Below are 17,755 nucleotides of genomic sequence, written 5' to 3'. Positions count from 1 at the left end.
TGTTTCTTGGTTACACATAAATGCTATGGCACAAATTCAAAATATGTGTCAGTCTAAATAACACACCCAAGTTCACACCCCGTATGGGTTTTCATAGTGAATACGTATTGAAAATTTATAGCACCAAATCAATTGTAGTTTTATTTTTTTATTATGTTAAAATATATATATATATATATATATATATATATATATATATATATATATATATATAGATAGATAGATAGATAGATAGATAGATAGATAGATAGATAGATAGATAGATAGATAGATATAGAGAGAGAGAGAGATAGGAGTGTTTTGTTCACAGTTACATCTTTATGAACAATCTATTATCTCCAACATAACCCAGAAACTATCTAGCCAAATTTAATGAAGCTTGGTGAGAGTGTTTTCAGAGGAAGACACCGCTCAATTTTATACAGATCTGTATCACTTTCCTTAAAACTGTGAAATAGTACATGGGCTTTGGCAGAGATCTACGACCTCTGAATGTCTTTCTAGTTAGACAACTACTGAAAGGGCAAACCACACTGATTGTTGAACTCAGCCTTCATTTGGAGCTCTGCTGCACTGCTGACAAAACAAACACTTGCCAGAGCATTTGAAACCCAAACTTACAGCTGTTAATATGACAGTAGGTGTCTCACAGTTTTCCATGACACATGCACACAGACACACACACCTACAAGGTAAATATAAAATCAGTTATGCTTTTGCAGATAGTAAATTTGTAAAGCCAAATTCAAACAGCATTTAAATACACGTTTCATTTGACTGAACTGACACCAGCACACACTCACTGGACAATTCATATGCTACACCAATATGGACATTTTAGCCCTTATTGACATGATGCCAGATTGAGATCTGGTTACTGTGGAGTACAGAAAACTCATTGTCATGTTCACAAAACCAGTTTGAGGTGATTTATGCTTTATGACATGGTCCATTATCCTGCTGAAAGCAGCTGGGCATGGTCAGCTACAATATTCATGTACATTGTGGTGTCGCCCTGTGCTGTCTTTTGCTCCTGTAGCCAATCTGCTTCAAGCTTTGACAGGTTTAGCATTAAGAGATGCTCTTCTGCATACTTTGGTTAATTTGAGTCACTGTTTCCTTCTTATTCAAAGCATTCTTTGAACTCTGACATCACCAAAGCCCAGAGGACCAGTTTGAGGTGTTGGATTTTTTATTTTATTTTTTAAATTTCAGGTTTATTTTCCAGAGTATATTGTTTTACATTTTTTATCAGTTTCAGTGTTTTAATCTTTTGAATTATTATTGTATGAAGGGCATATGCCAGAGGCAAGATTTCGAAGAATCAGTGTAGGTGTTATAAAGACTCAGTCGTGTAAATATCCAAAGTCTAAATAAAGATCAGGTAAGTTGTAATAAAATTAATTAAATTAACAAATACTAAGGATGTTTCTTCTGTATTTTTTGTTTTCCACGTTCACAAAATAACATATCCATTTAAATTTCATTTTCACATCAAGTTTTATTTAACAATAACCTTGCAAAGAAAAAGTGCTGCACACTGGTTTTCTCTTTCAGACCCAGAGATGGTTGTGTGGGAAAATCCCTGCAGATCAGCAGTTTCTAAAACACTCAGATCAGCCTGTCTGGCACCACCAACCATACCACATTGAAAGAGTTGCTGCCATGCGATTGGCTGATTAGATATTTGGATTAATGAGCCATTATACATAGAGCGACCATCGAGTCTGTCTTAATTCAAACACACACAAAAAAGCAGCATAGTCCAATACCAAATTTTATTCAATGTCAAGGTACAAAACAGCCTCCATTCAAAAAAAAAAAAAAAAAAAAAAAAAAACCACAAACATGTATAAATAATAATCTTACATGATCAAATATATGATTGGTTTGCATATCAACCAATATCTAATGAGTCACTGAAACATTGTTCACTGAAAAACAAAGAAGAATCCAGTATTCTTGATTGGAATGTTCAAAACTTCACTTGAGTATCATTTTATCCACTCCTCCACTGTCCAAAGAAAACAAGCCTCTCTCCAGTCAGACTGGTTATGCAAACAAAGGAAATATTTCCTCTGTTAAAGAGTGAAATGAAGAAGTGAGAGAAATAGCAGAATTTAAAGAAGACTGGTTTGTTCTAACAAATCCATTTTGTTCCCTCATCTGTCAGAATAACCAAAACGGATGATTACCGCGTGTCAATACTGAAAGGATGAAGATACTGAAGTAACAACTAACACAAAAAAAGTTTACATTCTCATTCACAGGATTTTTTTTTTCCCTTTTAAAACACAGATGATACAGCTATTACAGGAACATAAGCACTGGTGATTTCATGGAAAGATGCATTTTCTCATAACCATTTATTGTTAACACAAAAAAAAAAAAAAAGAAAAAAAAAATCCCTAAGGTTTCACTTTTAGTTTATGTTGCCCTTAAAGAAAATCTTGGGATCCCTCAATGAAACTAATGAGTTAGCAAAGCCACGGGAGGACAAAAAACAAAACTTTGGCACATGGACAGAAATCCCTGGGATATCTAGCCAAGCCAAGCGATTGGCTTTTGTGGTCACTTCAAATATATAAAGAAATTACAGAAATACAGCTCATGATGATATGTGTAGATGGTTTTGTACAAACAGGGGTAAGAAGACATTTTCGTACAATACTAAGGATACGGCCTACAAAAAGAAAAAAAAAAAAGTGCAACATCCTAATGATATAAAAGATAAACCACCTTTCTGTCTCGCAGAACTTGCCAGCCTTACACAATCACGCTTTCCCTTCCTCCGCTCCCTCCAATCTTTTAATAATCTGTTCCATCATCTTGGTACACCTGCTCCTCTTCCTGGTAGCCTTGGTAGCCCTCGTCTTGGTAATCTGGGATGTAGTCACGGGCGACACCAGCTCCATTTTCATCACCTGGAATCTCAGTGGCTTTGGGACAGTACTTGGCATCGTAGATCTGCCGTCCCAAGCCAAAGTTCTGCCCGCTCTGGTTAGCCCCTTCTCTGTATCCCATCTGTAGAGACATGGTGCTGTTGTCACACTTCTCTGTGCCCAGCTTCTGGTCGTAAATGGCACGCCTCGTTCCTGGTGCCGTCATCCCAGCCTGAAGTGGAAACAGGAAAAGGAAAACTGTCAGATTTTGTGGAATTCTCCCCAGCATTCCCTCCCCCCTCCTCTCCTCCTGCTTGGCAAACACGAGACTGGCCCCAGAAATTTGGCCACTAGGTTAAAGAATACATGTCATTCATTTAGAAAAGATCAGCAACACATTAGAGGATCTGTTGGGGAAATCAAATGCTACCCGGCAACCATTTATTTCCACTAACAGCAGCTGCCATGGTTTCAACAAACACGGAGCCATAATGTCATCAATGTACTCACTGCAACAAAATGACCATTTTTATAAACTGAGAATATACGTTGATGTCAAGCTATCCTTAATCTAATATTCTGCTGATGTGTTCAAATTGTTTCCTTAGTCTGTGTCATAATTTGTTATGGCAAAAATATAACAAAAGACTTTGCTCAGACAGAGACTGAGCTTTGCCTTTTAGATAATACAGGAGTTTACAGCTTTCTACAAGACCAAACATGACTGTAGTTTACAGGAGGCAAAGCACGCCAAGGACAAGCCATAACCAGTGTCCTGAAGCTTATTTCTGCTGCAGTCCTTTAAGAATGCATACCTGACTCGCCCCTTTGTTTGTTCCCATCTGCAGACTGATGGTGGTGTTGTCCATGGGAGCCTGGACTGGAGCCTTGGGATCATATAAATGTCTCCTGGTGCCATATGCACTCATACCTGCCTGACTGGCACACTTATTGGTCCCCATCTGAAAAATAGAACAATCACAGTCATACAAGATCAATAAAGAGTTTGTGTAAACTGTTGCACAACATCACTGCATTTCTCACATTTTATTGTTTTGAGCAAGTGTGGGACTGTTGATACTGGCGCAACACTAACCAAACGTGTTTTTTAAAGTTTTGACTAAGCTGTTCCTCATATTTGCACCGCTCTCAAATTGCAGTCAAGGTATTTCTTCACTGCTTGAGAAGTGCTTGTGTTTACTTGATACCCTTCCAGGTAATGGAGGGGGAAGGAAAGAAAAGAAAGCAGGTAGGTTTGAAGCATCAGTGACAATGTGCAGCTCTCTCACAGAAGAACGCTACTCAACATGAGATCATCATGACAAAGCCTTCTTTCACAACAGTTTCGCCACTTGCAGCAGTGAGTTCAGCTTTGCGAGCACGTAGCCCGCCTGTCAAAACGCAGCCAGAATGATCAGATCATTTAATAAAAATAAAAAAAAACGAAAATATTAAAAAAAAAAATTCTTATTTCTAATTTGATCTTTATAGTTCAGAAAAAAAGAATCAAGTTGAGTCCCTTGTCTGCATTTCCTTTAAAGCCCTGGCCCCTAGTTTCACTCTGCAAGCATCAGTCCTGTGATATTACTGACACTGAAAACGGTACCTGTAGGCCAATGACACACTGTCCAGCCTTCATCTTCTCATCGTCAAACATCCTCTGCTGCTTGTCCGCATACTTCACGCCAATGTCAACCCGCGACTGGCAGCCCTTGGTCTTGGCCTGAGAGAAAAGACGGTGTAGAAGACTTCTCATTAAACTGCGATCATTCCCCACAAAAAACTACCACTACCGTTTGTGATGTGACGTTTTTAGAGACTCACCATGCTGGCGAGGGCGAGCAGAGTCGTCTGGACCTGCGTCATGTTACCATTCTCAAACAGATCATTGGCCTCGAAGATATCATGGGGCTTCAAGCCGTACACTGTGAGAGCTTTGATGAAGTTTGTCAGGTTCTCCAGCTAAAGCCGCACCAATGTAAACAAGAGCGACAGGTTTTAAGCTGAAGCCGGGCGATTATTTCTCTGCCTGTATCCTCTCATTAACAAGTTGCAGTCAAATATTTTTATAAGCACTAACTATTAAGAAACCAGTTTCAGATAAAAGCAGAAGCAACACTGCTAATGTCCAAGTATAGCCATGAGTGTGATTCAGTGCACTGACATCCTCAGCACAATGCAGGGAAGAGGCAAGTCGTCAATGAAGTGCTCCTGCTCACAAGTCTGCCGCGCCCTCAATTAGCTAAAATAAATGTCAGACAAACTCACCTGGTGCCAGTTCAGTGCCGACTGGTTGATCTTTCTCACAGAGCCTGGCTGCAGTCTGTTAATAAGTCTGCAAAGTAGAGAAAGAACGGGGAAGAAAGAAAGAAAGTGAGCTTTCCAGATCTGTGTGCATATTAAAAACAGATGATCGAGGCCCTGGTGGTTTAGCGTGACACAACTTTGATGTAGGCTCTGCTTACTCGCACAGGAGGACTCCGTTTTTCAGGCCTTTCTGGAAGTCGGGGCCAATGGAACTGCCGGTGATGTCTTCGATCCAGATCCTGAGCTCCTCTTCCTTCTGAGGGTCGTACTTCTGTGCAATCTAGTTGGTAACAAAGGTCAGAGGTCACATGTGTGTTCTGCAACCAAGTGGGTGGCTCTTTTGAAGAACAGTAGATGCAGTCACACCAGCTTATTTTGTCAGCAGTGGAATAGCTCGCCCTGCCCTCAATGACCTCCCACTTCAACACTCTTAAGATATAAGAATTCTATTTTTCTCCAGCTGCTGATAACGGAGCCGCGCAAACACCGAGGAGATGATAACCAAAACACACACCACGAAGATTTCAGTTTTAGTTGTTGTTCGTTTTAAAAGGTTTATTGTGACTGCATGAGGCCAGGCTTCATGGTCATCCCCACATTTTCACTTTGACCGACTCCTACAGACAGAGTTGGTCAGATTTCACTCTCATAAATGGTGACTCCACCATGGCCCGACACCCCCCCCCCCCCCCCCCCCCCCCCACAGAAACACACACAGATATCCTGTTTGGTAAACTGTAACAAAGTCACCGGAGGCACAGGAAGGGAGCTGCTGTAGAAAGAACAGGGAGCGTCAGTTTTTAAGGGGCTTAACGTGGTCTGCTGAGGGCGTCACGGTCGAGGCGTTACTCTGATTTAAAAGCTTTAGCGACGGATGCAGAGCATGAGAAAGAGGCCATTCAGGAGGAGAATCGGGGTCACGTAAACAAACAGCAGTTTTATGAGCTGAATCTGAAAGGCGGACAAATGGAGAAAAGTGACCTAAGAGTTAAACAGGTCAGCTTTTCTCCTCCTCCAGTGAAAGAGAAGAAGAAGACGAAGAAAAAAAAAAAAAAGTTCTGCGTGCAAACTCACAACCAGCCAACAATTTTTCCTTGTCCCTGAAGGCAATGGGAAACTAAACCGCAAAAGTAACCTACTATTTACATAGAAGCAGGCCGCACACAGCTCACAGCTGGCTGCGCTCTTCAGGAATGCCTGTCTTCTAATTAAATTCCCTTCATCCAGTTATCCGCATATTAAAAGACAACACTGGCCGTTTTAATTGCCCGCAAGGAATCCGACACAGATGTAATTTCCAGCGACAAGCTGAACGCGAGGAATTCAGCCCGCAGTGCTGGGATAAAGGGAGCTGAATGAAGCGAGAAGGGCGCCGGATTGTGTCTGTGTGCCGAGCCGATGAATGAATGTGCACTGAGACAAATAAATAAATCAAACAGTTATTGCAGTGTATCAGTGTGAGTTTGGGGATTACTCTTACAAGCAAAGACTGTGTTTATCAGTTTGTAAAGGGGGGGGGGGGGGTAGGTGGAATTTAAAAGCCTTAAATGCCTCACATTTTAAGGGTGAGCTACGTCACTGAGCAGGAAATACCACTCTTTAGTACACCCCCCCCCCTCTCTCCTTCTTCAAGGACGCCTGTGGTAATGGACAGAGGAAATCTGCATGCTTTCTTTACGTCAGCCACATGTTGTTCTGTGGAGATCTGGGGAGGGGATACGACCCTCTCTTTCTCCCTCTCCCCCACACAAGGGTACATCCAAAGAATGCAGAAGGGGAGGGGGATGAGGTGGAGGTAAGTTAAAGTGCCCTTATATGCGGGTGTCAAGAGAATGAACAGAAGGCTAAGGACAGATCAGCTGTAACACTTGTGTGAGAAAAATAATATATAGAGTGACGAAGTTAGAAGCAGTCTGCTTCCCAATAACAACGAAATGGACAGTAAGTCACATTTAAAGTACTTTTTAAAAAAAAAAAGGGGGGGGGGGAGGAAAGTTGGCGAAAAGTGATGTGCCAACGTGATCGGGCTTGTCACCTCTGAGGTTTTAACTCGATCCGGCTGTGTCCAAATAAACGAGCTGTTTTCCCCACGAAGGTCCCAATCAATAAAGTTACACATTACCCAGAACTTGCGGAGGGGGTGTCAGTCAACACCTTGATTTTTCACAGAGTGAGTGGCTGAGGAGGAGAGAGGCTTTGTCCCTGCACTGATCTGGCACGGTGTGGAGAGCAAAGTTAAAGCACGAAGAGCGACGCTACACCTTACCGCAGGAAGGGAAGTGGGGAAACTATTCTTGCAGAAACCACGAGAAAACAGAAGCAATGAGAACAGTGGCATCCAATCCGAGGGCTAACAGGTCAATTACATTATCTACTAATGCAGGTCACAACGCAGGGCAGAGAGCTGCACGGGCGGCGGAAAATGCTGGAAACTGGGGTAACTTTTTTTTTTTTTTTGCCACAACGACATGCTTGTTTGCCAAGCGGGACAACGCCCATAGTGCGATTTTAAGTTAAGTCTCCTGCACGAGGAGAGGGACTAAGGAGGTCCAAGGTGTCTAACTAGACCACAACTTATTTCTTTGCAAACTATTCACACTCGACCAGTTTAATTATTCGTTTATTTATTCATTTTCCGACTTATATGTATAAAATATTGTTTTAAATATTTTTATTGAAACTCCCTTTTTACCCCCGCTGATTACCTTTTAACCTGAGCGCCATATTAAAATGGAGGCCAGGTGATTCTCGCGTTAAGAGAGAAGCGCAATGAAGAAGGCGAGAAAAGTTCAATGCGACTTAACTTTATATCGGAGAGAAAAGTATGGCCACCTACCTTGTTTTTCACTTCTGCGGATAACCCATAAGCCGGACCTTTGTTAAAGGAAGACATTTTCAAAGTGTTGAGATTTTTCCTTTGAGAGTGGCAAACAATAATAAAAGAAAGAGACTCCGACTTGAGGATAAAAACTGCGCTAAAATATCTTCGAGTTTGTCTTCCAATGAAACCTCGAAGTGAACTAAATACTTCCTTTCTCTTTTACGGCCGCCAATTAGAGCGCTCCCACGGTTTCTGTCAAAGAGTCTTGATTCACAAATCAAGATAGTTCACCCCTGAACGGTCCGTACCGGAAATGACCCTCCGAAGTTTCTAGGTGTTTTTTTGTTTTGTTTTGTTTTTTTAATTGCAAACTAGCTGAAAAGAGTGATTATTGAATATTTAGCACAATTTCATACAGGGGAAGAAGGAGTTCAGTTTCATGTGCTCTTGGTTACGTAACACAATCGTATTTTTTGTTTATCTTGTTTTTATTTTATGTGTTTTGTTGTTTGTATCTGCATCTGTCTGGGTTAGCCGGGTGTTGTGCCAAAAAGTGATTGTCTGCCAAAAACGGATTTCCGGTATTTGCCAAAAAGCGATTGCTCATATTTAAAGTGCTATAAGTAACTTGTTGGGCTATAATATGTTAAACATATGTCAAATGCATCCCTTATGGATTGTCGGATTATGATATTATTTTATGCCATGTTAGACCCCTAATTAAAGATTGTGAATTATTACGTAGTTTTAGTTTGCATTATGCTCCTGAATTAGAAGAAGGTGATAACTATTACATTTGGTAAACTGATTTGCATTACATTAGACTGCTGATTTATTGTGAATGAATGATATTGTTTATGATGCATTATACTGCTGAGTTATAAGAAAATATTGTTCACAGAAAGTCATCGCCTTACTTGTCTGATTAGAAGAGAACAGAGCATTCTGCCCCATCAGCAGGAGCAGATAAACAGGGAGCCAAGGTCGTAGCTTAGGCGCTGTGTGTGAGAAAGAATGTGAATGTTTAGGCTTTTATGATTAGGTGGGGGCCACTAGAGGCTATAAGAGTTTGATCAAGGCTCCACCATTTTGAGATCTGATGCTGTCTGCTGTATGGTGTCCATCTCCCACGCGTGTGTTCATTAAATCATCGTTTGACTTGACCCGGCCGGACCAGTGTGGTTATTTTTGGTTTTCCTCTTGTATCCATCCCCAATATTTGAATCCGTAACAGTTTTGGGGGCTCGTCCTGTGGTATTGGGATGGAAGTTTTGGAGGTTTGGACGGTCCGAGGTGGTTGAACGGGCAGGCACGAGCCAGTGGTCTGACGTGAGTGGGCAAGCCGGCACATTTAAAGGTGAGGCACAACCTGTTGAATGTAAATCCAAACTGTGCCAAATTGGACTGTATAAATTAAAAGTCTACTCACTGAAATTACTGGTGAAGGCCTGTTTTGATTTTGATGAAAAATTTCATGAGTTTTGAAACTTGAAATAAGCTTATAAGTTACAATACTGAGTTAGAGGCTCAAGGTAAAGGAAAATAATACTGAGTTAGAGGCTCAAGGTAAAGGAAAATAATACTGAGTTAGAGGCTCAGGTAGTTTGATAGGGAATTGGTCAGTTTGTGAGTTAGAGGCTCCATTGGTCTAAAGGATTGCATCTGTGTTGGCCATGTTGAGAGTTAGAGGCTCCATTGTCCATAACGTTGCATCTGCGTCAGTCATACTCTTGTTTTAGAGGGTTGACGGCGGTTTAAAAGTATTATAAATTTTGTGAGAACGGTGGTTAGAGGCCACTAAGAGGCGCATAGCCCGGAGGTTACGCTCCCTCCTGGCCGCGGACGCGCGACCTTGACCTGTCGGCGAACAGGGTTAGTTCAGTTGGCTTGACTGTGGGGTACAGGGCATCCTGGAACAAGCTAGGAGTTAGAGGCTCCTTATCTGCGCTTTTTTGGACACTTTAAATTGAGTTAGGGACTTTAGAGATGAGGCCAGATACAGTTAGAGGCTGATACTGGTTAATTGATTACAAAAAAGTTGGACTTTCTTCGGTTGGACCCGTTATCTTAAATTTGTCAAAATTGTGTAGGCGCTAAAACTTTCAGGCCTGAGAGTGATTGTAAATATAAGACGTCTTTGTAAAATAACATAGAGAGTTGAGTGTGAAACGAGGCTGTGTGTGTGACGACAGCGCGCTGCAGCGCTGCGAGCTATTTTTAGATAGTGTGTGAACATGCAAATGAGGTGGCTGCTGTGAACCCCACAGAGGACTTCCTGTTTAGCGTGTTATTGAGTTTTATAAGTATGATTTGCAAACAATGATACATGCCTGTAATTAAAACGCTGATTTTGCTGATTATAATATTACAAATAAAGTTTTGAATGACTACGGTGAATGTTTGATGTTTGGCTGAGTTTTGCCGTCTCTCCCGGGAGAGACGGCTTTGCAGCTGCTGGGGGTAAGTGACCGGAAATATGCATGCCCATAAAAGGCAACTGCCTGACTGTGTGAACTATGGACCAAGAGAGAGAGTAAAATCTAGGCAGATGAACCAAATGGATGTTGTAAGAAAAATAGTAAATGAATGTTTTAGTCTCTTAATACAGGTGGATTTCTCTCAACCTGGAGACCTGAGTACAGCAGCAAAAGGATAGATTAACAAAATTGGGACGACACACAGGCCAAGCTCTGGCTCAAAATTTTACAGCTTGACCTCTCGCTTTGTCCCGACCCGAAAAAGAAGCTTAAAGGACATCTTCTCCTCCAGTTATCGGTTACCATCACTGGAAATTTTCAGGCAAGTTTTTCACTGAATTGTTTTTGGCACCATGTGTCCCTGAATCTCACAAGCAAGCTCTAATTCCTGGCTGAAGACATGGAATGCAGTTATTTAAGGTGGGAAATCAAAATTTGGGAAACAAAATTAAAAACACACACAATTAGAGAAATGCCTTGTTGGAGAAAAAAAGTTGAAATAACCCACCCACAAACGCTCACACACGCAATGAAGAAACAGCTTACATTCATGAACACGTGAAGAGTTTCCAGCAAGGTTAAAGCAGCTAAACTTAACATACACCTGATGTTAAATGATAAAGTTTGTCCACTACTAACAAATAAACTCTCTGGGTTGCAGGACAACAACTTGACTTCAAAAAGACAGACACTGGTATGAACAACCAGTGATGAAATAATAAATTTAGTGGTTAAAAGAGTCAAATTGTGACATGTTTTCCTCTGATTGATTAATACAACAGATTACTGAATGAAAGAAAATTCCTTTTTTGAATTATTAAACATGATCTTAAGAATTTTAACGTGTACCTGTGTTGTCCTGTCAATTTGGTGGGTTAGGAGTTGATTATATAGTGAGAAAAAACAAAAAAAAGGGGGGGGGGGGGGAGAAGGCTGACACAGGGCCTGGCCCCTCTCTGAATAACACAGCCAAAACAACATCATTTTCCTGTTCGTCTGTTTTTGTTTTGTTTTTGTTTTTTCTCTTTATGCTTAATTACAGGCTGCTTTGTCGGCCCGGAAAGCTGAGGCTGACCTGGACTCCTGCTCTCCCCTCTACCATCTTTGCTCTCCCTTCTACCATCTTTGATGTGACCCTGACCAAATGCTACAGCAGCTGGACCCACAACAACAGCCTGAGAACAGTGCTGCAGGAAAAAGATCTCATGCAGCGGAGACGGAGAACGTTAAATCCAAGGCCCGTTTCACTACACGGGGGAGATTTCCAGACAGCTTCAGCTGACAGAGCTGTGACGAGACGCCTATTAAGCCCGGATGAAAAGTGAGGCCGAGCAAAAAATGCTGACCTTAACAACTCTGCATTAAAACTGTGCAGGACAGTGACGGACCAACACGGATGATCGGGCAGCAAAAAGGGCGTGCCAGAGACACGAGGAGTAACTGAGGTCAGAAGGCACCTCAGATTGGACAAAAGCAGCAGAAGAACATAAGCTGGAGGCACAGGTGTCGGGGCTCAGCCAGGAGCTGACCTCTGAGAAGAGCCGAACAGCAGAGCTGCAGAAGGCCGTGGAACAAAGCAAGGAAAACATCAATAAACTTTAATCTGACGTGTACGGAAAAGACTCTGAGGTTTCTGCCCTCAGTGAGAGCTCAAGACATCAGAGCAGAAACTGAGCATGCCTCAGGAGGAGCTGGCTGCTAATCGAACCCATCAGTCAGGCTTAGAGTCCCAGATACAGGACTTTAAATCAGGCCGAAGCTTGCTGGAGCAGGAGGTTGCCAAACCTGACGAGAAGCTCCAACAGTAGGAGCAAACCCTGAAGGAGCTACAGAAGCAAAAAGGGTCAAGTTAAGGAGGAGCTGGACAAGGAGAAGATGCAGGACACTGGAGAAAAGGACTGCCTCAATTGGGGCCAGAACCAGTATGGAGAGAACTTTGGGCAGCAGCACCAATGGACCCAAACGGACTGAAAAGGGGGAGGGCAGGACCCCAGAGCGCGCTTCAGGCCCTGGTTTACCCAGAACACCAGAACAGGAAAGTGATGAACAGAAACACACACACAAACACACACATCTACATACACTGACTCAGAATCAAGAGAAACACACATATGAACACATATGCACTCGTTGATTGACTGAGAAATGACACACACACACGCACACAAATCGAAATGTTGATTCAATTCACTGAGAAGTGATCCACACACACACATACACATGTTTGTGCAATGAAGAGTGATACACACACGCTGATGCAATGAAGAATGCTTTACTAACAAATGCTATGCTGATACGCAAAATGCTGCACACAAACCTCCAAATACAGAATTTGTTACAACAACAAGAAATAATTGATTGTTAATTGGTTAAATGCATTTCATGTCACCCAGAGGGCATTTGTGTAGATTTAGGGGACAGGGTCTAAAGCAGTTTGGTTATGAAAACAATGTCTGTGAGCGATGTCTGTTTATGGCTCAAGGCCTCGACTGAATTGTTTACTGTGCTTCACACAGCCTGATAAGGAGCAGTGGTACAGAGTGAAAATGATGAATTAATGGTGTGAGTCTTATTTCGGAGCACCACATTTTTGTGATTGAGATTTAATTGAAGGAGGAACACACTGAAAAAATAAATAAATAAATAAATAAATAAATAAATAATAAAATATAAAATAAAAAAAAAGAAAAGGGGGCCAGCCCTTGGATTTACGTAAGCATCCCACATGTATTTAATACAATTGCCTCAGGCTTTAAAGATCTGTACAAAATTCAACAGGAAATCATAGCTTCCCTGTATTTCCTACATTGTTGGCATGCTGGTGAGTGCTGTTGCTCCACAGTAAGAGGGTCCTGGGTGCAAGTCCACAGTCTGGCTAGTTTGCAGTGGTTTCTCTCTGGGTATTCTGGTTTCCTGCCACAGTGAAAAGTCATGCAGCTGTTAGAGCTAGGTTAATTGATGATTCTAAATTATCCGTGAATGTAAGTGTAAATGGTTGTTTGTTTCTAGGTGATAGACTGGTGGCCTGTCCGGGGTGCACCCTGCCTCGTAACCTATCACTTCAGGGTTATTTCCCAGCCCTCCTGCAATCAGGATAAAGATAGGAGGATGGTAGTTGGTGTAGACCCATTCAATTTTTATGGTAACCAGAATTTAGACTTTGTTGAACCGTAGGCAATATGAAGACAACATGTAGTATTTAAGGGACCAAGTAGAATTTGGATAAAAGTTATTGAATAGTGTTGAAATAAAATGACAGAATTGTGAAGGATTAAAATATTCCAGGAGCTCAACTTACTCCATCTGAACATGTTTTAATCGTGTTATATGAACACAAAATGCACAGGTTTATTGAATATGAAAAGGTTGTGTTGATTTAACTCAGTTGTTTAAGTTTCTACCAAAGCAAAACATTTGTGTGCAACTAGTGTCCACTATTGAATCAAATAAGTCCAACACGTTTTTGTCAGTGCAAAAAGAAGTTACGGTACCTGTATTCCTACACAATATTGTCCCGGGACAGAGAAAAACTTTCTGGTGAAGTTTTGGTTGATTTTGGGTTTTGCTTAACACTAGGTTGATTTTATCAGTGAGGTTTGGATTGTTTTCTTTCTCTAAGAGAGAGAAAGATGGTTTTATGCTTGGACATGTTTCCAACGGGCCCCAGTATTTGTTATTATATGAGTATTTTATTGGTTACGTTTGTTTTTGCTTTTGTTACAGTGCACTGAAATAAGAACATCTGAGAGGAGTGATCCACCGGTGGTGATATTTTGGTATTTTGTGAGTTCCTGATTTAACAAATCAGCTCTTTAATCCAGGCCTGAGAGATTGAACTTTAAAGCGCTATAAAATATTCTTACTGAAAACAGTTGCAAAGTATTTTTCTCCATGATTATAATGGGCTCTGGAGAAATTCACTTATATGGGACATTGATCACATGAGAAGTCCTGAGCCTAAAAGGATTGCAGCGAGTCAATCCAGTCCAAAAAAAAAAACAAAACAAGGAACTGTTTTCCTTTAAAATGATGACGTCATCTTGCTGGTGATGGAGCCTCGAATAGGTTGCGTGTGAGACTCCATTATCAGCAATATCTGGTATGAATGTGTGTGAATGTATGCATGTGACTGGACTGTGATGGACTGACGACTAAAAGTTTTAACTGACTTGATACTGAGACAAAAACGGTACCGACTTTAGGATTAGTAAATGTCCACAAACAATTCACCCCGCCTGTAAAAGAAGGGTGGATGTTTTGTCTCGCTTTGTTTTGTTTTTGCAGGAGTAGAAGGATGACAGAGACTAAAGGGGGAGGCTGTAGCTTCACATGAGTGTGAACTGCAGACTTAACCCTTTGGTTGCTAATTTTGAGTTACTGATGTTTCCATCAAGAAAATTGTGTTTTATTAGCTGTGTTTTGATTAATGCATCACATTATATTGTTGGGAATGTTAAATGCTAAAATGGAGAGAAGCTTTGATTTAATTCATGACTGAACATGTTATTATTAACCATAGCAGGCCACTGTAAAAAGCCAATTAATTTTGATAGAAAAAAAAAAGCAAAAAACCCTCTATTGATGTCTATGAATAACAGGGGAATGATAGACTTGTCACATTCAAAATAGAGATATGTAATGACAAACCTTGGTCCACGTCATTTAGGTTCTCCATTGAAATAGTCAATAATTTAGAAAAGTAAGATAGAACCGACAGGGGCATGTGCTGAGATGTGGTGCTGCACAAGAACAAGAGCAAAATAAAGAAAAATTATTGTTTAGTTTTGATAAATTAAAATTAAAATGTATCATTACACTCAGAGGATCAATATGAAATTCAATATATGCTAATTTTGTATGAAGTACATGACTGATAACTGTTCTGTCCTGAGCTTTTGTTTTTACAGCACCCACTTGACCACACCAACAGTTTCTCGCCACCAAAATTGGGTACTTGCAAAGAATAGGGAGGAATATCATCAGAAGTGGGAAAGGTAAGCCCCGATGGGGGTGATAACATCATTAATTTCACGTATGGTCAAATTCTTAAAACTTGACCCCAAACATGAAAAATTCTTCAAACATTTAGAGACAGAGTGGAGTTCTAGATAAACATAATGTAGCAAACCACATAAGGATGGAGCGTTGGAATCAATAAGATGGTGAAATAACACACAGGAAAAATGTTGATCATGTTGATTATGTTTATTCCAGTGTGCAGAGATTGGCTAATCTGACCAGGAAATGTTATAAAATGGATTGTCAGAACAGTCAGCGGTAAAGTCACCTTTGACAGTCCAGACTAAGATGGCGTTGGACATCTTCAGGGCGGAAAAGGGTTGGTGTGACCAAGGTGTGGTTTGGCTTGTTGTATGTATATTTCATAATGATACAGCTCTGGATGGACCAGTTACCAGGGCATGGAAGGAGGACAGACTTATTAAATGAGGAGAAGGAATTTTCGGGGATTGAAGATCCTCTGGGTGAGTGGTTGACTAAAAGCATGCATAAAATAAAAGCTGTCGTGTGTTATTGATTGGTAATAGATTGATAATTGGCCACATTTATAGCTGCATTGACTTGTTGTGGACGTAGTCTACTTCATGTTTAAGCATTCTAATTAACAGATTGAAAATAGTGACATTAAAGGAAGAATATGCAGCGCCACCCTGTCAAATGCCAGTGCCAGTGGGGCTCAGTGATGAATCAGGTGAGCTTCATGGCTGAATCAAAACATAGAGGCCCCTGCTGTGGTCAGTAAGGGATAAAAAGGGTGTGTTTTACTGTTATTTTAGCATCAGCATTATTGTTACATCAGAATCATATAACAAGCATTGCATTGAACATTTATTGAAGCTATTGACATTGTATTAATATTTGTATTACAGTGATTGTTGTAACTTCATGTTAATCTTCTAGTTACAGGTGTCAAAAGTAGTCAACAAGTTCATGTTGAAGTGAAGTTCATGTTAATACAGGTTTTGTTTGTAGACGATTGTGAAGACGCAGGCTCTGGGCGGAGCCAGGAGTTGAACAGATCTAACATGACAATTAAATTGATTTCATTCCCTAACACTGGATAACAAGACTGGAGCAACGACACTGGATAGGAGAAACTCTGATACTTTTTGAGATATGAGGTCACTAACCTTTTCTTTTAATTTTCTAGCTCCGTTGAATTGACACATGTTAGAATTAGAAATGGCTGATTTGTTTTTGATGTCTTTTATTAGAATGAGTGGTTTTAATAATTTTTATACATATCTTGCAAATGTGCTTATAATGAGTTGGCACTCGGTCTTTTGAAGGTCATAAGCTTCGTTCGGCGATAGTCCGGACTGATAAAGTGTGGGAAATGCCTTGAGTGCAGCGGGCTAAATGCAAACATGCTTACACACACATACACTAAATTAGGATAAGTCCTTGGGACATTCTGAATATTCTAAACCAATTCTGAATCACCAAAAGATCAGTAGACAGCAACATTAGATTGTTAGAGCTAGGAAGAGAGGTGTTTTGGTTTTCTGTCTCTTACAGAGAAAGGAACAGACACCAGACGGGGTCACAGATATACGAGGATCCTTCGCAGTAGAGACAGACACGGTGACTGCGGAAACATCAACTGGGTTCAAGTGTCATGGCATTTTGGGCTCCAGTTAGTCACCTCAAAAGGATGGATCCCATAAACACAGCAATAACCATGAAGGGGTTGGCAGAAATCCAGGAACACCAGACCAACAAGGTTCGAGAGGCTCTTGGGCGAAAGGGGAACACGTTCCTGTTCCTTTTCCTGGGGAACACAGCTGTGATCCCAGAATACACAGATCATTGTTTGAAATCGGGGCAGAATAATCCCCTGATCTGTGCAACGACTGAAGGGTTGTCTAACCCCTGAGGTTGAAGGAAACAAGAGCAGAGGATCACCCGACTGGAAGACACTGGTGCCTACAGCCATAAAATAAAGGTTAAAAGCTCCTCGGACAGAGGTTCTAGTCTGAGTATGTTTGAAGGGTATAAGGTAGCACCGAAATAAAGCTGTGGGAGAACTGGGGAGTGATGGGAGTATCATCTGTACCTACTGTTGTTGTTGTAATAAAAGTTTTTCTTGCATCTGAACTGCGCAAACACAGAGGTCATCTCACATATGGTTCACCCAACAGGGGGACAAAGGGCCTCAGGAGTAAGAAGAAATGAACCCGGCAACACTGGATTGCAGGGTGGAAGTGAGCTCTTTAAGTCTAAAGAGCTCATCAGGGGGGATTGTCGGA

The 17,755-nt window shown here is 41.1% G+C and overlaps 1 protein-coding gene and 1 long non-coding RNA gene across 2 annotated transcripts; one reads left to right on the top strand and one right to left on the bottom strand.

Moving 5' to 3' along the window:
• Positions 1–2,379: 2,379 nt before the first annotated feature.
• On the bottom strand, positions 2,380–8,211 carry cnn2 (calponin 2). The gene is made up of 7 exons (XM_085142009.1): positions 8,026–8,211; positions 5,348–5,469; positions 5,151–5,217; positions 4,707–4,844; positions 4,489–4,605; positions 3,698–3,844; positions 2,380–3,114 (listed from the first exon to the last, which is right to left on the bottom strand). The coding sequence occupies exons 1-7, from the start codon at positions 8,080–8,082 to the stop codon at positions 2,809–2,811; spliced, it is 954 nt and encodes a 317-aa protein (XP_084998135.1). The 5' UTR covers positions 8,083–8,211; the 3' UTR covers positions 2,380–2,808.
• On the top strand, positions 8,209–17,656 carry LOC146497973 (uncharacterized). Its single transcript, XR_014870960.1, has 2 exons — positions 8,209–9,542; positions 9,577–17,656. It is a non-coding gene; the product is annotated as an uncharacterized LOC146497973 (long non-coding RNA).
• The last annotated feature ends 99 nt before the right edge of the window (positions 17,657–17,755 follow it).

The sequence above is a fragment of the Neolamprologus multifasciatus genome, chromosome 18 (assembly GCF_963576455.1).
Source record: "Neolamprologus multifasciatus chromosome 18, fNeoMul1.2, whole genome shotgun sequence".
Lineage (NCBI taxonomy): Eukaryota > Metazoa > Chordata > Actinopteri > Cichliformes > Cichlidae > Neolamprologus > Neolamprologus multifasciatus.
Note: the sequence above shows the minus strand (reverse complement) of the source record. Positions and strands in the feature narration are given on the sequence as shown.